The sequence below is a fragment of the Bubalus bubalis genome, chromosome 4, assembly GCF_019923935.1.
Source record: "Bubalus bubalis isolate 160015118507 breed Murrah chromosome 4, NDDB_SH_1, whole genome shotgun sequence".
In the NCBI taxonomy this organism is placed as follows: domain Eukaryota; kingdom Metazoa; phylum Chordata; class Mammalia; order Artiodactyla; family Bovidae; genus Bubalus; species Bubalus bubalis.
This window is the reverse complement of record NC_059160.1, coordinates 137,543,438-137,568,053: the sequence shown is the minus strand read 5'-3', so window position 1 is coordinate 137,568,053 and position 24,616 is coordinate 137,543,438. Positions and strand designations below refer to the sequence as shown.

The 24,616-nt window shown below is 38.6% G+C and overlaps 1 protein-coding gene across 5 annotated transcripts in view; it reads left to right on the top strand.

Moving 5' to 3' along the window:
• RTKN2 (rhotekin 2) overlaps positions 1–24,616 on the top strand; it is a 110,167-nt gene that overhangs the window by 17,984 nt on the left and 67,567 nt on the right. For 4 of the 5 annotated variants that reach the window (XM_044942160.2, XM_044942156.2, XM_044942162.2 and 1 more), the window contains exon 3: positions 12,034–12,110. In XM_044942160.2, the coding sequence (XP_044798095.2) occupies positions 12,034–12,110 (77 nt within the window). The remainder of the gene's footprint in view (positions 1–12,033; positions 12,111–24,616) is intronic. The other variant, XM_006045508.4, reaches the window with a different exon arrangement.

The window sequence follows — 24,616 nt, the reverse complement described above, 5'->3', positions numbered from 1 at the left end:
AGATTTTGCCTTAATTTTGCCTCTAGAAATTAATATAAATGGGATTTGTCCAGTGTATACCCTGTTCTTTTCATCAGCATAATATTTTTGAGATTCTTCAGTAACTAGCATATATCAGTGAGACTCTTCAGTAACTAGCATGTATTGTTCCTTTTTACTGATAAGTATTTCTCTGTATGAATATACCATGGTGCCATTTCCTTCTCTGGGGTTAACTTCTGTCCAATTTATTCCTAGTTGTGTTTTAAATAGTTTGTCCATATTTTAAATTGTTTTCTCTGGGAGACTTTCTCGGATATGAGTTACTCTTAACATTGCATCTTGATTAGATAAATTTTTATTTTTTCCTACTTTACAAAATGCTTTGACATTTTCTCTCTGACTTCATGTGGTCAGCTTTCATGACTGTCTTACAGATTTTTGAAGTTAAATTTATTTTAATCAAAGTACAAAGTTCAGGCTGGAAGTTGAATGGTTCGTGAAGACCAACAAGACTTTCTAGAACTAACACCTGAAAAAGATGTTCTTTTCATTATAGGGGACTGGAATGCCAAAGTAGGAAGTCAAGAAACACCTGGAGTAACAGGCAAATTTGGCCTTGGAGTACAGAAGGAAGCAGAGCAAAGGCTAATAGAGTTTTGCCAAAAGAATGCACTGGTTATAACAAACACCCTCTTCCAACAACACAAGAGAAGACTCTACACATGGACATCACCAGATGGTCAACACCAAATCAGATGGATTATATTCTTTGCAGCCAAAATGGAGAAGCTCTATACAGTCAGTAAAAACAAGACCAGGAGCTGACTGTGGCTCAGACCATGAACTCCTTATTGCCAAATTCAGACTTAAATTGAGGAAAGTAGGGAAAACCACTAGACCATTCAGGTATGACTTAAATCAAATCCCTTATGATTATACAGTAGAAGTGAGAAATAGATTCAAGGGATTAGATCTGATAGACAGAGTGCCTGATGAACTATGGACGGAGGTTTGTGACATTGTACAGGAGACAAGGATCAAAACCATCTCCAAGAAAAAGAAATGCAAAAAAGCAAAATGGCTGTCAGAGGAGGCCTTAGAAATAGCTGTGAAGAGAAGAGAAACCAAAAGAAAAGGAGAAAAGAAAAGATACACCCATTTGAATGCAGAGTTCCAAAGAATAGCAAGGAGTGATAAGAAAGCCTTCCTCAGTGGTTAGTGCAAAGAAATAGAGGAAAACAATAGAATGGGAAAGACTAGAGGTCTCTTCAAGAAAATTAGAGATACTAAGGGAACATTTCATGCAAAGATGAGGTCAATAAAGGACAGAAATGGTATGGACCTAATAGAAGCAGAAGATATTAAGAAGAGGTGGCAAGAATACACAGAAGAACTGTACAAAAAAGATCTTCACAACCAAGATAATCATGATGGTGTGATCACTCACCTAGAGCCAGACATCCTGGAATCCAAGTGAAGTCAAGTGGACCTTAGAAAGCTTCACTACGAACAAAGCTAGTGGAGGTGATAGAATTCCAGTTGAGCTCTTTCAAATCCTGAGAGATGATGCTGTGAAAGTGCTGCACTCACTATGCCAGCAAATTTGGAAAACTCAGCAGTGGCCACAGGACTGGAAAAGGTCAGTTTTCATTCCAATCCCAAAGAAAGGCAATGCCAAAGAATGCTCAAACTACCGCACATTTGCACTCATCTCACACACTAGTAAAGTAATGCTCAAAATTCTCCAAGCCAGGCTTCAGCAATACATGAACTGCGAACTTCCAGATGTTCAAGCTGGTTTTAGGAAAGGCAGAGGAACCAGAGATCAAATTGCCAACATCTGCTGGATCATGGAAAAAGCAAGAGAGTTCCAGAAAAATATCTATTTCTGCTTTATTGACTATGCCAAAGCCTTTGACTGTGTGGATCACAATCAACTGTGGAAAATTCTGAAAGAGATGGGAATACCAGACCACCTGACCTGCCTCTTGAGAAACCTATATACAGGTCAGGAAGCAACAGTTAGAACTGGACATGGAACAACAGACTGGTTCCAAATAGGAAAAGGAGTATGTCAAGGCTGTATATTGTCACCCTGCTTATTTAACTTCTATGCAGAGTACATCATGAGAAACACTGGGCTGGAAGAAGCACAAGCTGGAATCAAGATTGCTGGGAGAAATATCAATAACCTCAAATATGCAGATGACACCACCCTTATGGCAGAAAGTGAAGAGGAACTAAAAAGCCTCTTGCTGAAAGTGAAAGAGGAGAGTGAAAAAGTTGGCTTAAAGCTCAGCCAACTTATTCAGAAAAAGTTGGCTTAAAGCTCAGCCAACTTATTCAGATTAATAAGATCATGGTATATGGTCCCATCACTTCATGGGAAATAGATGAGGAAACAGTGGAAACAGTGTCAGACTTTACTTTTTTGGGGTCCAAAATCACTGCAGATGGTGATTGCAGCCATGAAATTAAAAGACGCTTACTCCTTGGAAGGAAAGTTTTGACCAACCTAGATAGCATGTTGAAAAGCAGAGACATTACTTTGCCAACAAAGATCCGTCTAATCAAGGCTATGGTTTTTCCAGTGTCATGTATGGATGTGAGAGTTGGACTGTGAAGAAAGCTGAGTGCCGAAGAATTGATGGGTTTGAACTGTGGTGTTGGAAAAGACTCTTTAGAGTCTCTTGGACTGCAAGGAGATCCAACCAGTCCATCCTAACAGAGATCAGTCCTTGGTGTTCATTGGAAGGACTGATGCGAAACTCCAATACTTTGGCCACCTATGCGAAGAGTTGACTCATTGGAAAAGACCCTGGTGCTGGGAGGGATTGGGGGCAGGAGGAGAAGGGGACGACAGAGAATGAGATGGCTGGATGCCATCACCGACTCGATGGACATGAGTTTGAGTGAACTCCGGGAGTTGGTGATGGACAGGGAGGCCTGGAGTGCTGTGATTCATGGGGTTGCAAAGAGTCGGACATGACTGAGCGACTGAACTGAACTGAACTGAACTGAGGAACTGAACTGAACAAAGTTCAATATCTATGTATACTTACATATATGCAGTGGGGCTTCTCTGGTAGCTCAGCTGGTAAAGAATCCGCCTGCAATGCAGGAGACCCTAGTTCGATTCCTGGGTCAGCAAGATCTGCTGGAGAAGGTATAGGCTCCCCACTCTAGTATTCTTGGGCTTCCCTGGTGGCTCAGACAGTAGAATCTGCCTGTGGTGCAGGAGACCTGAGTTCAATCCCTGGGTTGGGAAGATCCCCAGAAGGATGAAATGGCTACCTGCTCTAGTATTCTGGCCCGAAGAACTCCATGAACTGTATATAGTCCATGGGGTTGCAAAGAGTCAGCGTGACTGAGTGACTTTCACTTCACTTTTTCATATATATGCAAAAGATCTGTGTTATTGGTTACATTTTTAAGATCTTCTATTGCCTTACTTATTTTTTGACCACTTGAACTATCTTGGACCAAAAGAGGTTAAGATTTTTGTTATTATTAAGGTTTTGCTGTCTTACCCTTCTATATCCTATACTTTCTGTTTTATGAAACATTTGGTACTTTAGTACTTGTTATGTATTCATTGCTAGTTGCAGCCTTTAGCATTATAGAGTCTCCTTTTGTTGTTGTCCTGTAGAGATTTTGGATCTGAGTTCTACAATTTCCTGATAACAAGATCATATACTCTGATTTCTTATTGTTTGCATTTGTTTGGTGTATCTTTGTCCATCTCTAATTAGCCTTTATGAATTGTTTGTTGAAAGTGTGTTTCTTGTATTCATGAGTTTTACATTATGAGCCTATCTGAAAATCCTTTTACTAGAGAAATTAGGGCTTCCCTGGTAGCTCAGATGGTAAAGAATACTCCGGCGATGCAGGAGAACTGGGTTTGATTTTATATATATATATAGCTGATATACTTGATTTCAGTTTTGTCATATTCATATGTGTTAACTTATGTGTATTATAATTATAGCTTGTCTTTTATATGTGGCCTGTTTTCCTTATTCTTTTTTTGATTTAAGAAGATTGATTGTCATTGTAGTACTGGAACTTTGTATGTTTAAAAACTATATACTGTTAGCTTTATAATGACCTTAATTCTTTTTTTTCTTAGGCTTCTCCTATTTTGTTTTTCTGCTTTATATGATATCATTTTGGAGAAGGCAATGGCAACCTACTCCACTACTCTTGCCTGGAAAATCCCATGGACGGAGGAGCCTGGTAGGCTGCAGTCCATGGGGTCACTAAGAGTCAGACATGACTGAGTGACTTCCCTTTCACTTTTCACTTTCATGCATTGGAGAAGGAAATGGCAACCCACTCCAGTGTTCTTGCCTGGAGAATCCCAGGGACGGGGGAGCCTGGTGGGCTGCTGCCTATGGGGTCACACAGAGTTGGACAAGACTGAAGCCACTTAGCAGGAGCAGCAGCAGCAACATGATACCATTTTGTTTATACTTACAATTTTCTGTGTGGAAATCAATGAACTTATTCTATTTTCCCATTTCTTCCTTTTCTACCATTCTGTCTTTTTTTTTAGAGTTGTATTTCTGTTTTGCTAAGTAGATAGTGTTTACATACCAATCCTGCACTTGTATCCTCACCTTTATTTTAGTCTTTGGTCTGCAGTTCAATAAATATAATGTTTGATACCTGTCTTTTTGTTATGCTTTCTAAAATCATCTGTTGTTTAGAGGAAGCTCATGAGCTAGTGGATTCCTTAAAGTGAATACAGTTTTCTTCATATTCTTGTATCTTTAAAGTGCTTTGCTTTAGTGTTGGTACCTAAAGTACAGCTTGATTGGATATGAAATCCTTGGCCAACACTTTCTTTCGCTGAGATTCTCTGAATACCTTGCTCCATTGTTGTATTGTTATCAATAAATTTCACGTCTGATTTTTTTCCTTTTTTAAAAAGACCAGGTCGTTTATCTGGTATATGACTAAGGCTGAGCATTTTGGCTTATTTAGTGCCTTTGAAATATTGGCTCAGATGGTAAAGAATCTGCCTGCCATAGAGGAGACTCAGGTTCAATCACTGGGTTGGAAAGATCCCCTGTAGAAGGGGATGGCAACTCACTCCAGTATTCTTGCCTGGAGAATTCCGTGGACAGAGGAGCCTGGCAGGCTACCATCCATGGGGTTTCAAAGAGTTGGACACGACTGAGTGACTTAAAATACTCAGTTCTTTTATCTTCAGAAAGTTTTCCTGGAGTTAAAGCCTCGAGGGGTGGGGGTGGGGGAAACATTAATTCTGTCCTATCTTGTTATTTTATTTTTCTTATTTAAGGGCTCCAGTTGCATGCAGATTGGATCTTCTTTGCCTGTCTTTTATGTCTATCACTTTCTCTTTGATGTTTTTAAACTCTTTATTTTTTTGTTTTGATCCACTGTATCCCTTTTTGCAGCATTTACCTGCTGTTTATCCTTTACTAGTGTGGGGTGTTAGATTTCAAATTCTTGGTTTCTCTCCTATTTGCAGTAGCTTTTTAAGCTACACTTAATTCATTTTGAAGTATCATGTTACTTTTTTTTTGTTCTTTGTTTTTTGGAGAGTGGTTGGTGGGGTATTTTTATCAGCTGAAGCATTGGAATTCTACTTTCATTTTATAGTAACTTTCTATGGGTGTTTGAGTCCTTTTTTTTGGTTGTTGTTCCTAATGAAATACGTAGGATGCAGTATTTTTCTGGGTCAAGTGGTGATAGTGGAGGGGAGTGGGTAAAAGGAGTTACTTGGTTTCATAGTTCAAAAGTGTTTTCTATTATTGGAAGGATGGATAGTAGTTTCTTTAATAAATGGTTCCTTTAGAGATGTTGGTCGGTTGATTTTCTGATAGTTTGATGCTATATCTAATGGGTTTTAATTTCAGTTCCTTTCTCCTCTTCCTCTTCTTTCTCGTCCCCCCACCCCCACCCTTTCTCTGCCTCCTCTTGCTCCCTCTCCCCTCCTTTTCCTTGTCTTCTTCCTTCCGTCTTTTTTTCATGGCCAAACCTTCAAAGGATACCTCGGCAATTGTGTGTGTCTCTTCTCCACAAGACTAACAACTTCTCAACCACAATGCTTTCGGAGCCCCTACCAGGGCTGTGGTAGCCACCAGATTTTGTATCCATCTTCTAGAGGAGAGGATTAAATAAGTTGATCTTATTTTGTGTTCTGCAATTGGTTTTCAGTTGCTCAGTCATGTCCAACACTTTGCGACCCCATGGACTGCAGCATGCCAGGCTTCCCTGGCCTTCACCATCACCCAACTTGCTCAAACTTATGTTCATTGAGTCAGTGATGCCATCCAACCATCTTGTCCTCTGTTGCCCCTTTCTCCTCCTGCCTTCAATCTTTCCCAGGATCAGGCCTTTTCCATTGAGTCAGCTCTTTGCATCAGGTGGCCAATTGTTTTGCAATACCTGACTATTTGGGTAAGGCCTCCAAGAGCTGGCTCTGTTGTTTTCAGTTGTAAATTGAAGTCTGTTTTCCAGTTATGCTGTTGGTTTGGGCCATAGATGATTTTATTTGCTTTCCTTGTTGATGTAAAACTTTTCATAGGATTCTAGAAAAGATTCCAATTTGACTATCATTATCTTCCCTGGTGGCTCAGAGGTTAAAGCATCTGCCTGCAGTGAGGGAGACCTGGGTTTGATCCCTGGGTTGGGAAGATCCCCTGGAGAAGAAAATGGCAACCCACTCCAGTGTTCTTGCCTGGGAAATCCCATGGACAGAGGAGCCTGGTGGCCTATAGTCCACAGGATCGCAAAGAGTTGGAGACGACTGAGCGACTTCATTATCACTATCACTGTCTATCATTATCTTATAGAAGCTGGGAAGTCATACTCCGATCACTTTAACAAATGATTTAGTGCCTCTTCCATGTAAGCTTCAAATTAATACTAAAGCCACTAATACTCACAAAATAATCCTGGTTTTAATGGACCTTTCTAAGAATGATACACAAATACTAGGGCTTCTGTGGTGGTTCAGATGGTAAAGAATCTGCCTGCAGTGCAGGAGACCTGGGTTCAATCCCTGGGTCGGAAAAATCCCCTGGAGAAGGGAATGGCTACCCATTACAGTATTCTGGCCTGGAGAATTCCATGGATAGAGGAGCCTGGCGAGCTACAGTCCATGGGGTCCCAGAGTCGGACATGAGTTAGCGACTAACACAAAAATGATACTGCTGCTGCTACTGCTAAGTCACGTCAGTTGTGTCTGACTCTCTGTGACCCTATAGACAGTGGCCCACCAGGCTCCCATCCCTGGGATTCTCCAGGCAAGCATACTGGAGTGGGTTGCCATTTCCTTCTCCAGTGCAGGAAAGTGAAAAGTGAAAGTGAAGTCGCTCAGTCATGTCAGATTTGTCGCGACCTCATGGGCTGTAGCCTACCAGGCTCCTCCATCCATGGGATTTCCCAGGCATGAGTACTGGAGTGGGTTGCCATTGCCTTCTCCAAAAAATCATACAGAATACATTAAAAATATTATTTTATTCAGTAGCTATTAGATAAATACTTCCCACCATTTACAGATGAGGATTCTGAGTCTGAGAGGTTAACAGCAACTTACTAACTAGTTATTAATGGGTAAGAGTCACACCTGTAGGACTTGCTCCACCAAAATGACCATATCCTATTTTACTTCATTTGATATTCACTAAACATTTATGGCAATGGCACCCTACTCCAGTACTGTTGCCTGGAAAATCCCATGGATGGAGGAGCCTGGTAGGCTGCAGTCCATGGGGTCGCTAAGAGTCAGACACGACTGAGCGACTTCACTTTCACTTTTCACTTTTCATGCATTGGAGAAGAAAATGGCAACCCACTCCAGTGTTCTTGCCTGGAGAATCCCGTGGACGGAGAAGCCTGGTAGTCTGCAGTCCATGGGGTCGCACAGAGTCAGACACGACTGAAGCGACTTAGCAGCAGCAAACATTTATGGAGTTCCTTAGACGGTACTGAGTTGTATATTAGGCACTGGTGATTGAGCAGTGAACAAAATAGGCCGAAATGCTATTCTTTTGTTTTTTTTTAAATAATTTTATTTATTTATTTTTGGCCGTGCTGGGTCATCACTGCTGCGTGAGCTTTTCTCTAGTTGCCATGGATGGGGGCGGTACTTTGCTGAGGTGCCTGGACTTCTCATTGCAGTGGCTTCTCTCGTTGTGGAGCACGCAGGTGGCTCTGGTGGCTGTGCCTGCTGGGCTTTGGAGCACAGGCTTAACAGTTGTGGTGCCTGAGCTTAGTTGCTCCACAGCATGTGGGAGCTTCCTGGATCAGGGATCGAACCTACGTCTACTGCATTGGCAGGTGGATTCCTTACCAGTGAGCCGCCAGGGAAGCCCCCCAAATTCCTATTCTTACAGAACTTACATTTTAGCAATAATATGCTCTCCTGGCCTAACCCACTAGTCTATCTTCTTGAAACTTTATTTGACTTTGTGCAAGTAATACTAGTCAAAGGTATTTATAGGACCTAATTATATGTATCATTCAACATGATTGTGATTTTAATAATGCCACAAAGCTAAATAGTTTCTTACACTCCAATTGACTAGTTTAATTACTTATATACTATAACATAAACAAAAATAAAAGCTAAAAATGTAGATTGCCAGTGAAATTATGTACTCTTGGTGTTTCTGCAATACAGTATGGTATGTTAAAGACATTACTGGTTTTACTTTTTTAAACTTTATATTGTTTGGTGTCTGTTGAAAATAGGTTGTTATTTCAAGATTTAAAGTAGAAAACTCATCTTCCCAACTTAACATACTTATGAAAGTATTGATTTTATACCGCATAGTTTTAGATGGCTTAAAATTCCATGTTAAGCATTTCTGAGTGTTTTAGTCTTCACTTACTTGCGTGAGAGGTGAAGGATTTTTATAACCTGCTTTTAAATACTAGAATCCTATTTAGAATTCTTCTATTGCTTTGTTAAGAAAATGATACTTTCATCATGTGTCATTTCTTAATGTATTTTGTTAACTCTGAAAGGCAGTGCTATTGTAAATTCCAGTATGGAACAATATAAAATAAGGTAATCTGTATTTACTCTGCTAATTTTAATACAGATTTTTGAGCAACAAAGTGGCTGATTGGCACCCTCTGTTGGTCATTTTATTTACCTACAGGCAGACATATGTTAATAAAATAGTTAAAAATTTGTCTTTTATATTTTTATTTGTCTTTTAAATTAGCTTTTACAAATCTTACCAAAATAATTCTCTAAACCAGGTTTGTAAGAATAAGGTACACTGTTATATAGCTGTGCTTTTGATTGAGTGATTTTTATGGTTATTTGCTTTTTCTTCAGACTGGCTAATTGTAGCATTTAGAATTGGCATTAACATTGCAGATTTTAAAGCAAGTATTTGTTTAACTGTAGCAAACTATTAGCTACAGTAGCACGTTGTTAAATAGATAATGTTTAACAATTTTGTTGTCAATTTGGATTAATTAGAAAAACATAACGTTTTAGCACCCTAAATAGCAATTGAGTTATATGAATTGAAAATAATTCAAGCTTCTGAAACATGAGGCTGGATTACCTCATCTCTTAATTTTTTAAAGGCAGACTTAATTATTCTGTAAGATTATATGGTTAATTGGATTTATATTATAGTTTGATAATATTTGTGTATAATAAATGTGTTGACTAGTCCTGAAAAGGACTTTTCTATTCAAGTAATTTACAGTTATAGGGGAAAAAAGCTATACCCTGCCAGGTGGTTGAATAATTTAGAGTGGGAACATTTTTTTGGTAAATATTCAGCCAGTTGCTCTTGGTGTTTCTAGTATTTTAGAATTTCACTTGTCTGCCAAAGCCTTAAATTTAATCCAATTTAATAATGCCTAATGGATTTAAATTTTAGCATAATCTATGATCTATTCCATAATACTGAAGTTACTCACTGTATTAGAGCTTCCTTGTATTTTTTCACTGAAATAAATAATTTGAAGAATTTATGCATTGCTCATATAGGAGATATTTTTAGAAATATTTACTTACAAATGCCAGCCAACTGTGTTTATACTATATTTCTTGTACCAGTTTGAGGAAATTGAGATTTGTGTTTGATTTCTAGTTGGCCTTTCAGTATGTAATTTCAAAGCATAGTAGACTATTCAGTTGAATTTTTCACTCTGATGACCTAATAAGCCAGCTGGTATTCCCCAACATGACAAACTGAACTTGTCTATGAAATATTGAACTTGACTCTCTAAAATTTATGATTCAACAAAACATTATTTTGAAATAATGAGTACTTTTATTTTTCACTGAGTGAATTCCCTGTTTTAATTTAAATACCAGTGTAACCACAAAATTATTAGATGGGATCCTGAGAATTTATGGCTTTAAGTCTACTATATTACTTGTTATACCTAGTGCTAGATTCTATAAATTCTATATATATAAATTCTATAAATACTATATATATAGATGTCCCGTGTAGGCTTACTGACCGTAAGTACCTCAGTAAATTATTTTTGCTCCTTTGGAATATATTTCATCTGTAATACTTATGGGCTTAATCCAATAAGAGAGTTAAAAAAAAAGTAGGATGATATATTTTGTTTTAAAATTTGATGTGTGATAATGAATATTATGTGCAGTCTTTTTAGCAAGGCTACTGATGTGTATAAAATGTGTCATACTCTTCTGAAACTTAGATACACTTCACACTCTCACTCAATCTTTCTCCAAAAGCCCTTTTAGAATCAAAACAGTATTCAAATGAAGCTTCTATCTTATCACATACTTGAGGTACCTAATTAAATTAACTGGCAGTTAATTGGCTAACCAAATTGAATAAAGACAAAAGAAAAAGAAAAAAGAAAAAAACAGTGCACAGAAGACTACTCCTGGATACATTGCTCTAGAAATGGAATGCTAATCTCTAAATGTAGGTTATTTATTAGGAAACAGGATATTGGAGAACTGTTTAGAGATGGGATTGATTTGGTGTAATGGAAATAGAGTCCCTTGGACTGCAAGGAGATCCATCCAGTCCATTCTAAAGGAGATCAGCCCTGGGTGTTCTTTGAAAGGAATGATGCTAAAGCTGAAACTCCAGTGCTTTGGCCACCTCATGCAAAGAGTTGACTCATTGGAAAAGACTCTGATTCCGGGAGGGATTGGGGGCAGGAGGAGAAGGGGACGACAGACCATGAGATGGCTGGATGGCATCACCGACTCGATGGACGTGAGTCTCAGTGAACTCCGGGAGTTGGTGATGGACAGGGAGGCCTGGCGTGCTGCGATTCATGGGGTCGCAAAGAGTCGGACACGACTGAGCAACTGAACTGAACTGAATGGAAATAATTATTTTGAAAAAAAAATTTGTGATAATAGTATAGTCTACATTCAAACCTGGAAGTGTCTTATATCCCAAGAATTTCCTTTGAGACATTTTCTATTGTCATGCTAATGTTTTCCTCTCCACATTTATTCTCTCTAGAGGGCCACTCCCTTCCTTTGCCACCCTAGTTAATTTATTGTTTTGATATATGCTTAGTGTTGAAAGCTTCAAGGAAATAAATTACAATATTACTTGCTACATATGTAGCAGAGAGTAATTTTTTAAATGTTTGTTGGGGATTTTATAGGGATAATATACTCTTCGGTGGCAAGCTCATGGTTAGAAAGTTTATTTATTAACTTTTTCAGATGACTATAATCTGGTAAGCTAGAAATGTAACTTATGAAATGGTTACCCAAGATATACTTCCTAGGACTTGTGTAAATATGGCATATCTTGTTTATAAATGTAAGAGGTCACAAAAGACTTTCATTGTAGAGTAAGCTAATATGCAATCATCAGGGAAAGTACAGGTTATATGAAAAAATCAAAGAGAGAATGGCTCTATTTCTTTTAAAGTCAGCTAGCTGTTGACTAAACATCACAAAATTTGAGTCAAATAGTTTATATTAACTGGAAGTCATTGTTATTCCAGGATACGTGTTTATTTTTAATATTTAGGCATTTATGAAAGATTGTTAAAACAATTGCTTATTAGAGAAGATCTTTGTTTTTTCATTAGGTTTTCATTTTCTTTTGACAGTGAGAATTTTGAAAGTAAAGAACGGACAGCTTGTAGAGGAAAGATTGCCATATCAGGTATGCTGTAATGGATCATTTTTATATTGCTGAGTAAATTCTATAAAGTAACTTCCTAGAGTTAGTGTTTTTTTTAATTCCTTATATCCATTTTCATTTTTCATTTTATTTTGCATACCTCTACCAGAATATTTGTCCTAAAACACTGTTTTCATCATTATGCTCTACATTTGTGTAGAATATTAGAGTCTGAGAAAACCGATGCGTGTATATTGCATACATTAATGTAGTTTTCTCTTCAGTGCAACACTGGGAAATAAGCAGGGTAGTTCTGTTTTTCTACAGACTCACTTAGCAGCAGCAGCAGAGGTTAAATGACTTCCTGTAAGTAGTTGAGCTGGGCTACAAACTCTAGTCTTTTGACTCTCCATTCCTTTTCTGCTCAGAAGTTTCAATACCGCTTTCTCTTAATGTTTGTCTACCCTGAAATTTCCATGAGGGTTGGAACCGTGTTTGCTTTGTTTGTCACTGTATACCCAGAAACTCATACAGTGCTCATACGTAGTTATTATTCAGTGAATGTTGATTGGGTGATGACTGCACTCTGTTGCCCGTAGGATGGAGAGCAGACTCTCCCCCACCAGAGTTTTATATTTTGATCCAACCATTTTTCCTTAGATTGTATAGTCCATGGGGTTGCAAAGAGTTGGACATGACTGAGTGACTTTCACACTCACAACTATTTTTCTAGTCATATCATCCACTATTCCTATACATAAGCTGTCTGTGTTACCATATATTTTTCTCTGTGTTCTGTCAATACATCCTATGTTCCTGACCCCCAGTTAACTCTTGAAATAACTATAGTATCTTCAGGATCTAATAGCTCACCTATAAAGCCTTGCCTGTTATCATTCCCCTAGAAATGATGTTCTCCTTCTCTGAATTCTTAATGCGGTTAGGAAACCCTTTACCACTAGATGGCACTTATGCTGTGTTGTCTCAGTTTCTCCAAAGAGTTTAAGGAAGCTAAAGACAATGGCTTGGAGATACCACAGATTGGAGTGAATAAATACATGACTGACTCATGTGTCTGGTAGTTAGATAATGTATCTTTTATAATTATTATCTCACTGATACATTTTAGAAACAACAGACCTCCAGCAGTCCTTAAGTAATAACTAGTTTGTTTCATTGGCTGAAAGCCTTATTCTCTTAGCTCCAGGAAGCCTGCTGCTGCATTTCAGGCCATGTCACCCGAGGAACTGTTTTTAGAAATGTCTTCATGATAAACAAAAATTCTACTACAGGATGGGTAGACCTGAATTTTACCTATGACATAATTGTCCTAAATCAGAGGAATTATTCTTAGCAGAAATTCTTCAGAAAATAACTATATATAAAAATCTGTTGTTTGCTGTATAGTTATTTATGTTTTCCTCTTTGAAATTATGAGTGGAATAAAACATGTTTTATATCTTATTTATGCTTCTGATGCCAAACATAGCACTTTTACATATTATACTGTTGTTAACTATGTTCAATAAATTTTAATGTGAAAAAAACAAAATATTATAGATTTTTAAAGAGGATTCTAAAAATACTTAAATATAATCCTTAAATAATTAAATATAATTCCTTGCTTATGCTGTAGTGCCACTCAGTACACAAATGAGATGTGTTAAATTGTTGTTGAAGACTGAGTGCCATGGTAGAGTGAGCCTCTATTGTCATTTCATAATAGGTTATTGACGGCAGCAGTTCATGAAATTAGCATTAACTGTCCATTTAGAAAAGTGTTTAAATAAAACCATTTAAGAGAGAAAACTATTTTCTTGACCACGAATACTTGAGTGTAGAAATTAATCTTATTTCATGTGTTCTTTATTATAAATGATAATTTTAAATTAAGGAGCCAAAATTCTCAGAAAATGGGATACATTTTCTTCTACAAAATTTCTTCTCATCTTTGCTTAGGCTTAATCATACCCTGTCTGTGTATTTGTAAAAGATAAAAACAAAGAACATTAAAAATGAATTCACCTTTATAAATCCATTTTGTTTGATAGGGGAATGAAAATATGACTTGTTTTGGTCAAAATGAATATTTGCAACAAAATTTCATAGCGTTTCTGAGATTACATTGTTTTCCAGAAGATACTTGGGTTTTCTGTTTCCAGCTTCACCACTCACTGGCCAGATCTTTCACTTCAGTTCAGTTCAGTCGCTCAATCATGTCCGACTTTTTGCAACCCCATAAACAGCAGCACGCCAGGCCTCCCTGTCCATCACCAACTCCCGGAGTTCACTCAAACTCACATCCATCGAGTCGGTGATGCCATCCAGCCATCTCATCCTCTGTCATCCCCTTCTCCTCCTGCCCCAATCCCTCCCACCATCAGAGTCTTTTCCAATAAGTCAACTCTTCTCATGAGGTGGCCAAAGTACTGGAGTTTCAGCTTTAGCATCATTCCTTCCAAAGAACACCCAGGACTGATCTCCTTTAGAATGGACTGGATGGATCTTCTTGCAGTCCAAGGGACTCTCAAGAGTCTTCTCCAACACCACAGTTCAAAAGCATCAGTTCTTCGGCACTCAGCTTTCTTCACAGTCCAACTCTCACATCCATATATGACCACTGGAAAAACCATAGCCTTGACTAGACAGACCTTTGTTAGCAAAGTAATGTCTCTGTTTTTGAATATGCTATCTAGACTGGTCATAACTTTCCTTCCAAGGAGTAAGCGTCTTTTAATTTCATGGCCGCAGTCACCATCTGCAGTGATTTTGGAGCCCAAAATATAAAGTCTGACACTGTTTCCACTGTTTCCCCATCTATTTGCCATGAAGTGATGGGACCAGATGCCGTGATCTTAGTTTTCTGAATTTTGAGCTTTAAACCAACTTTTTCACTTTCCTCTTTCACTTTCATCAAGAGGCTTTTTAGTTCCTCTTCATTTTCTGCCATAAGGGTGGTGTCATCTGCATATCTGAGGTTATTGATATTTCTCCCAGCAATCTTGATTCCAGCTTGTGTTTCTTCCAGCCCAGCATTTCTCATGATGTACTCTGCATAGAAGTTAAATAAGCAGGGTGACAATATACAGCCTTGATGTACTCCTTTTCCTATTTGGAACCAGTCTGTTGTTCCATGTCCAGTTCTAACTGTTGCTTCCTGACCTGCATATAGGTTTCTCAAGAGGCAGGTCAGGTGGTCTGGTATTCCCATCTCTTTCAGAATTTTCCACAGTTGATTGTGATCCACACAGTCAAAGGCTTTGGCATAGTCAATAAAGCAGAAATAGATGTTTTTCTGGAACTCTCTTGCTTTTTCCATGATCCAGCAGATGTTGGCAATTTGATCTGTGGTTCCTCTGCCTTTTCTAATACCATCTTGAACATCTGGAAGCTCACGGTTCACATATTGCTGAAGCTTGGCTTGGAGAATTTTGAGCATTACTTTACTAGTGTGTGAGATGAGTGCAATTGTGTGGTAGTTGGAGCATTCTTTGGCATTGCCTTCTTTGGGATTGGAATGAAAACTGACCTTTTCCAGTCCTGTGGCCACTGCTGAGTTTTCCAAATTTGCTGGCATAGTGAGTGCAGCACTTTCACAGCATCATCTTTCAGGATTTGAAAGAGCTCAACTGGAATTCCATCACCTCCACTAGCTTTGTTCGTAGTGATGCTTTCTAAGGCCCACTTGACTTCACATTCCAGGATGTCTGGCTCTAGGTGAGTGATCATACCATTGTGATTATCTGGGTCATGAAGATCTTTTTTGTACAGTTCTTCTGTGTATTCTTCCCACCTCTTCTGAATATCTTCTGCTTGTGTTAGATCCATACTATTTCTGTCCTTTGTGGACTTCATCTTTGCATGAAATGTTCCCTTGGTATCTCTAATTTTCTTGAAGAGATCTCTAGTCTTTCCCATTCTGTTGTTTTCCTCCATTTCTTTGCATTGATCACTGAAGAAGGCTTTCTTATCTCTTCTTGCTATTCTTTGGAACTCTGCATTCAGATATTTATATCTTTCCTTTTCTCCTTTGCTTTTCGCTTCTCTTCTTTTCAAAGCTATTTGTAAGGCCTCCCCAGACAGCCATTTTGCTTTTTTGCATTTCTTTTCCATGGGGATGGTCTTGATCTCTGTCTCCTGTACAGTGTCACGAACCTCAGTCCATAGTTCATCAGGCACTTTATCTATCAGATCTAGTTCCTTAACTCTATTTCTCACTTCCACTGTATAATCATAAGGGATTTGATTTAAGTCATACCTGAATGGTCTAGTGGTTTTCTCTACTTTCTTCAATTTAATTCTGAATTTGGCAATAAGGAGTTCATGATGTGAGCCACAGTCAGCTCCCAGTCTTGTTTTTGCTGACTGTATAGAGCTTCTCCATCTTTGGCTGCAAAGAATATAGTCATTCTGATTGATGAAGACCAGTCGATGTTGACCATCTGGTGATGTCCATGTGTAGAGTCTTCTCTTGTGTTGTCAGAAGAGGGTGTTTGCTATGACCAGTGTGTTCTCTTGGCGAAACTCTAGTAACCTTTGCCCTGCTTCATTCCGTATTCCTAGGCCAAATTTGCCTGTTACTCCAGCATTCCAGTCCCCTATAATGAAAAGAACATCTTTTTTGGGTGTTAGTTCTAAAAGGTCTTGTAGGCCAGATCTTTAGGAAAGTTAGAAGAATAATTGAGGTTTATCCTGATTATTTCTGCTAAACATAAAAAACTTGCACATGGTAAACAGGCAGACTACTAATTCAATGACTAAAGCCAAATCAGTTCACAAAAGTAACTTGGATTTCACTTTTGAAAATGACAGAACTTCTAGGACCTAATAGCATCAATTTAGCTATCCTAATCAGTTTCAACAATAAAATATCAATTAAGACATTATAAAAGAAGGTAAGAGTACTGTAAACTAAAACTGAGTCAATCATTTGCAAGAATGTGGAAGGAATTCTACTCTTTGACACTGAATTTAAAAATAATTACTAACTTATACATTTTTTTTTTTTTTTTTTTTGCCATCTGAACAGTACATGACCACCTGGGAAATAGATAAGAAATGTCCACCTTCTCTTCTTGAGGATCTGACATAGCTAGGCATGGGAAAGGGCAAACTGACTAATAGGCTGTGGTTGTATGGCAAAAGAAGCAAGGGTCCAGTGTTCCTTCCAAGGTGGTGTAAATAGTTAATACCACCCTAGAAGAAAAAGAACAACCATGAAAAAGAACAGTTGTGAAATGCAGTGAGTCATCAACTATGGTCAAGAATTTAGCAAGCCCTTGGACAGGACATCAGTGAAGTCATAGAAAACAATAAAGGCAATCCTATTAAAATCAAGAACAAAATGGCATTGCGTATTATATCAATTTTACAACAGAGTTTTAGAAATTCTAGCTAAAATACTAAGAATGAAAGTTGAAACTACTGAAAAGATACAGATAAATTAAGTACTATTTGAAGATAATAGATTGCAGACCTAGAAAATAAAGGGAATTTACTGAGACATTTACAAAAGGTTGTAGTTGCTCTCAGAGTCAGCAATAACTAGTTATAAAATATGATGGCAAAAATTATCTCCTTTACAATAAAATCAGCAAAAAAACAAATAATAAATATCCCAAGAAAAACCTTAATAAAGATGTAAGAGTAATTGTATTATACTACTCTATGTAAGTAGCATATTTGTAAAATTAACAGTTCCCAAGTGACTTTGACTAATATGTGTGCTCAGTCACTCAGTTGTGTCTGACTCTTTGCGACTCTTGACTGCAACCTACCAGGCTCCTCTGTCCATGGGATTCTCCAGGCAAGAATACTGGAGTGGGATGCCATTTACTCCTCCAGGGGTCTTCCTAACTCAGTGATCGAACCTGAGTCTCCTGCATTGGCAGGCGATTCTCTACGACTGAGCCACCTGGGAAAGCCCATTTTGGATAATAGAATTCTAATAAAACATTTTGGAGGGGGGATTCTGACACAGTATTTCTAAGATTTAATTAAAGAAATTAGCAAGTGAGAACAATATGTTTTCAGAAGGGTATATTTCTAATGGTGAATCACTGTAGATGGTGACTGCAGCCATGAAATTAAAAGACACTTGTTCCTTGGAAAAAAAGCCTTGACAAACCTAGACAGCATATTAAAAAGGAGAGACATTACTTTGCCAACAAAGGTCTGTCTAGTCAAAGCTATTGTTTTTCCAGAAGTCATGTATGGATGTGAGTGTTGGACTATAAAGAAAGCTGAATGCTGAAGAATTAATGCTTTTAAATGGTGGTGCTGGAGAAGACTCTTGAGAATCCCTTGGACTGCAGGAAGATCAAACCAGTTAATCCTAAAGGAAATCAGTCCTGAATATTGATTGGAAGGACTGATGCTGAAGCTGAAACTCCAGTACTTTGGCCACCTGATGCAAAGAGCTGATTCATTGGAAAAGACCCTTATGCTGGGAAAAGTTGAAGGCAGGAGGAGAATGGGACAACAGAGGATGAGATGGTTAGATGGCATCACCGACTCGATGGACATGAATTTGGGTGAACTCCAGGAGTTGGTGATGGACAGGGAGGCCTGGCGTGCTGCGGTTCATGGGGTCGCAAAGAGTCAGACAACGGTTAGAACTGGACATGGAAGAACAGACTGGTTCCAAATAGGAAAAGGAGTACATCAAGGCTGTATACTGTCACCCTGCTTATTTAACTTACATGCAGAGTACATCATGAGAAATGCCGGGCTGGAGGAAGTACAAGCTAGAATCAAGATTGCAGGGAGAAATATCAATAACCTCAGATATGCAGATGACACCACCCTTATGGCAAAAAGTGAAAAAGAACTAAAGAGCCTCTTGATGAAAGTGAAAGAGGAAAGTGAAAGAGTTGGCTTAACGCTTAACATTCAGAAAAGTAAGATCATGGCATCTGGTCTCATCACTTCATGGCAAATAGATGGGGAAACAGTGGAAACAGTGTCAGACTTTATTTTTTGGGGCTCCAAAATCACTGCAGATGGTGACTGCAGCCATGAAATTAAAAGACGCTTACTCCTTGGAAGGAAAGTGATGACCATCCTAGACAGCATATTCCATGGGGTCGCAAAGAGTCAGACACGACTGAGCGACTTCATTTTCACTTTTCACTTTCATGTATTGGACAAGGAAATGGCAACCCACTCCAGTGTTCTTGCCTGGAGAATCCCAGGGATGGGGGAGCCTGGTGCACTGCCGTCTATGGGTCACACAGAGTCAGACACGACTGAAGCGACTTAGCAACAGTAGCAGCAGCAGCAGACAGCATATTAAAAACCAGAGACATTACTTTGTCAACAAAGGCTATGGTTTTTCCAGTGGTCATGTATGGATGTGAGAGTTGGACTATAAAGAGAGCTGAGCGCCAGCAAATTGATGCTTTTGAATTGGGGAGTTGGAGAAGATTCTTGAGAGTCCCTTGGACTGCAAGGAGATCCAACCAGTCCATCCTAAAGGAGATCAGTCCTGGGTGTTCATTGGAAGGATTGATGTTGAAGCTGAAACTCCAGTACTTTGGCTACCTCATACGAAGAGCTGATTCATTTGAAAAGACCCTGATGTTGGGAAAGATTGAAGGCAGGAGGAGAATGAGACGACAGAGGATGAGATGGTTAGATGGCCTCACCAACTTAATGGACATGAGTTTGGGTGAACTCCAGGAGTTGATAAACAGGGAGGCCTGGCGTGCTGCGGTTCATGGGGTTGCAAAAAGTCAGACACAACTGAGCAACTGAACTGAACTAATGATGGTCAGCCACATATAAGATACATATTCTTTGAAGTTTAAAGTACCTCTCCTAAGGACTGGGCTAATGGTTGATTCCTTATTTTTAGTTCTACTGGAATAAAATGATAACAGGAGTATTTTCCTGTACAATATAAAAGGTCATGTAACATGGAATTTAGTAAATATTGAGAAGAATCCAACAGTTAATAATATAAAATTCTAGCCAACATGTGGTTTTGTATAAGATTATCATATGGAAAGAGAAGGGACTATAAAGAAACAGACTGTGTTAGAGATCTAGTCAAATGCCCTCCTTTTACAAATTAGAGACTGAGACTCAATCTTGTAACTAACTTGTCCAAGCCACTTCTCAGTGTAGAACCAGGACTGATGCCTGAGCCTGACTCTTGTGCTGGGCTCTTATTTACCATATCTGTGTTCTCTCACTTTAAAACTTAGTCATATTATTTATTCACTACATTTTTCCTTTAAATTTGGAAAATTAACAAGGAATGAAATGTCTTCTGCCCAGCAACTCTCTAGTTTTTCTCAAAAATGAGCATAATGAGAACAGGATGCAGTTCATAACATTAGAGCACTTGCTTAGCTTCATTAAGGTTAAGAACTTTACACAGGAAAAGGTTTACTTTACATATAATTTAATTTGGCAAACAAACCTTGCATAAAAGTTACAAACTTTAAAACCTCTTTAGTCCATATCATAGTAACTTATGTTGTGAAATGGTTTTCTATAATCTTGACATTTTCTTCAGATACACAGTTTTCCAGTTTTAGCTGCCTTATAAGAGCTTCCAAAGACTTCGGTCTCCCTATAGTTTGTTGTTCTTGTAACTGAAGGAGTGTTAGCTCTCTGTGTGTGTGTGTGTGTATGTGTGTGTAAATGGAAGAATTGTATAAAACAGATCTTAATGAACTGGATTATGATGGTAGTCACCGAAATCCAGACATTGTGGAGTGTGACAAATGGGCCTTAAGAAGCGCTGCTGTTAATAAAGCTAGTGAATGTGATGAAATTCTAGCAGAACTATTCAAATCCCCAAAGGAGGATGCCATTAAGGTTTTGTATTCATTATGTCAGCAAATCTGGAAGACCCAGCAGTGGCCACAGTACTGGAAAAGGTCAGTCCTCATCCCAATTCCTAAGAAGGGTAGTACCAGAGAATGTGCTGACCATTGGACAGTTGCACTCATCTCCCATGCCAGTAAGGTCATGCTTAAAATCTTGCATGCTAGGCTTCAGCATTATGTGAACCAAGAACTTCCAGATGTCCAAGCTGGGTTTAGAAAAGGAAGAGATCAAATTGCCAACATTTGCTGAATTATAGAGAAAGCAAGGGGATTTCAGAAAAACATCTATGTGTTTCATCAACTACACTAAAGCCTTTGACTGTGTGGATCATGACAAACTGTGGAAAGCTCTTAGAGAGATGGGAACACAGACCATCTCACCTGTCTCCTGAGAAGCCTGTATGCAGGTCAAGAGGCAACAGTTAGAACCCCGTATGGAACAATTGATTAGTTCAGGATTGAGAAAGGAGTACTACAGGGCTATCTGCTGTCACCTTGTTTGTTTAATCTCTACACTGAGCACATCATGAGAAATGCTGGGCTGGGCGAGTTATAAGCTGGAATCAAGATAAGTGGGAGAAACATCAACAACCTCAGATATGCACATGATACCACTCTAATGGCAGAAAGCAAAGAGGAGCTAAAGAGTCTCTGGATAATGAGAGTGAAGAAGAGTGAAAGAGCCAGCTTTCACTGGCTAAAACTAAACATAAGACTAAATATTAAAAAAAACTAAGATCATGGCATCTGGTCCCATTATTGCACAGCAAATAGAAGGGGAAAAGGTGGAAGTAGTGACAGATTTCCTCTTTTGGGACTCCAAAATCACTGCAGACAGTGGCTGCAGCCATGAAATCAGAAGATGATTGCTTCTTGGCAGGAAAGCTATGACAAACCTAGACAGTGTTGAAAAGGAGAGACATTACTCGGCTGACAAAGGTCTGTATAATCAAGGCTATGGTCTTCCCAGTGGTCACATACAGTTGTGAGAGCTGGACCGTAAAGAATGCAGAATGCCAAAAAGTTGATGCCTTCGAACTGTGGTGCTGGAGAAGGCTCCTGAAAATCCCTTGGAGAGCAAGGAGATCAAACCAGCCAATCTTAAGGGAGATCATACCTGAATATTCACTGGAAGGACTGATGCTGAAGCACCAGTATTTTGGTCATCTGATGCGCACAGATGACTCACTGGAAAAGTCCCTGATGCTGGGAAGGATCAAGGGCAGAAGGAGAAGAGGGCATCAGAAGATGAGATGGCTGGACAGTATCACTGATAGGATGAGCATGAACCTGGGCAAACTCTGGGAGATGGTGAGGGACAGGGAGGCCTGGCATGCTACAGTCCATGGGGTCGCAAAGCATCTGACACGACTGGTGGGCTGAACAACCATGGTTTCCCTGGTGGCTCAGATGGTAAGAATCAGCCTGCAATGCAGGAGACCTGGGTTCAATCCCTCTGTATGTTCTTTTTCATATTCTGCTCCATATAAGGTATGAATATAGTTCCCTGGGCTCTATAGTAGGACCTTGTTTATCTATTTTATATATATATAGTTTGTATTATAATGGGATCTGCTGATCCCAAACTCCTAATTTATCCCTTTCCCACCCCATTTCCCCTGTGGTAACTGCAAGTTTGTTTTCTATGTCTGTGAATCTGTTTCTGTTTTGTAAATAAGTTCATTTGTGTCATTTTAGATCCCACGTATAAGTAATACCATATAGTATTTGTATTTCCCTTTTTCACTTACCTCACTTTATGATAATGTCTGGATATATTCATATTTCTGAAGATGGCATTATATTATTTCTTTTTATGGCTGGGTAGTATTTCATTGGAGAAGGAAATGGCAACCCACTCCAGTGTTCTTGCCTGGAGAATCCCAGGGACGGAGGAGCCTGGTGGGCTGCCGTCTATGGGGTCGCACAGAGTCGGACACGACTGAAGCGACTTAGCAGCAGCAGCAGCAGTATTTCATTATGTATGTGTGTATATACATGTAAATATATATATACATATACACACACCACATCTTTTTTACCCATTTATCTGTTGGTGATGTTTAAGTTGCTTCTATGTCTTGACTATTGTAAATAGTGCTGCTATGAACATTGTTGTGTGTGTATTTTTTTTTTGAATTATAGTTTTGTCTGAATGTATGCCCAGGAGTGGAATTGCTGGATCACATAGCAACTCTATTTTTAGTTTTTTGTGGAACCTCCCATACTATTTTCCATAGTGGCTGCAGCAATTTATATTCCCACCAGCAGTGTAGGAGGGTTCCCTTTACTCCACAGTGCCTCCAGCATTTATTATTTGTAGACGTTTTAATGATGGCCATCCTGTCCAGTGTGAGATAGTACTTCACTGGTCAGATAATATTTAAGTTCTGACATAGATTTATCTAATAAAAAGTGATGTTGAGCATCTTTTGATGCACCTCTTGGTCATCTGTATGTCTTCTTTGGAGAAATGTCTATTTAAATTTTCTACCCATTTTCTGATTGAGTTGTTTAGCTTTTTTGTTAGTGAGTTGTATGAGCTGTTTGTGTATTTTGGAAATTAAACTCTTGTTGGTCATATCATTTACAAATACTTTCTTCCAGTCTGTAGGTTGCCTTTTCTTTTCTTTTTTATGATTTCCTTTGCTGTGCAAAACTTAAAATTTGATTAGGTCCCATTTGTTTATTTTTTGCTTTTATTTCTACTGCCTTGGGAGACCTAAGATAACATTGGTACAATAAATGTCGGAGAATGTTTTGCCTATGTTCTTTTCTAGGAGTTTTATTGTGTCCTGTTTTATGTTTAAGTCTTTAAGCCATTTCTAGTTTATTTTTGTATACGGTGTGAAGGGAGTATTCGAGTTTCGTTGATTTACACGTAGCTGTCCATTTTCCCACCATCAGTTGTTGAAGAGACTTTTCTCCATTGCATATTCTTACGTCCTTTGTTGCAAATTAATTGGCCATAGGTGTGTGGGTTTATTTTCGGTCTCTTTTCTGTTACACTGATCCATATGTCTGTTTTTGTCCCGATGCCATACTGTTTTTGACTGTAACTTTGAGGTCTCATCTGAATCTGGAAGGTTTATGCCTCCAGCTTTGTTCTTTTTCCTCAGGATTGCTTTGGCAATTCTGGGTCTTTTATGGTCCTATATAAATTTTAGGGTTTTTCTAGTTTTGTGTAAAATGATGGGTAATTTGACAGGGCTTGCATTAAATATGTAGATTGCTTTGGATAGTAAGGCCATTTTAACACTATAAATTATAATTCAAGAGCATGGTATACCTTTTCACTTCTTTAACACACACACACACACACACACACAGAAGTCGCTTGGTCGTGTCCGACTCTTTGCGACCCCATGGATTGTAGCCCACAAGGCTCCTCAGTCCATGGGATTTTCCAGGCATGAATACTGGAGTGGGTTGCCATTTCCTTCTCCAGGTCACTTCTTTAAGTCATCTTTAATTTCCTTTATCAGTATTTTTATAATTCTCAGCATATAAATTACCTCCTTGATCAGGTTTATTTCTAAATATTTTTATTTTTTTGATGTGATTTTAAAAGCACATTTTTAAAACTTTCCCTTTCTGATATTTCATTGTTAATTGTAGAGAAATGCAACAGATTTCTTGATGTTAATTTTGTATCCTGCTACCTTGATGAATTTGTTTGTTAGTTCATATGTTTTTGGGTGGAGTCTTTTA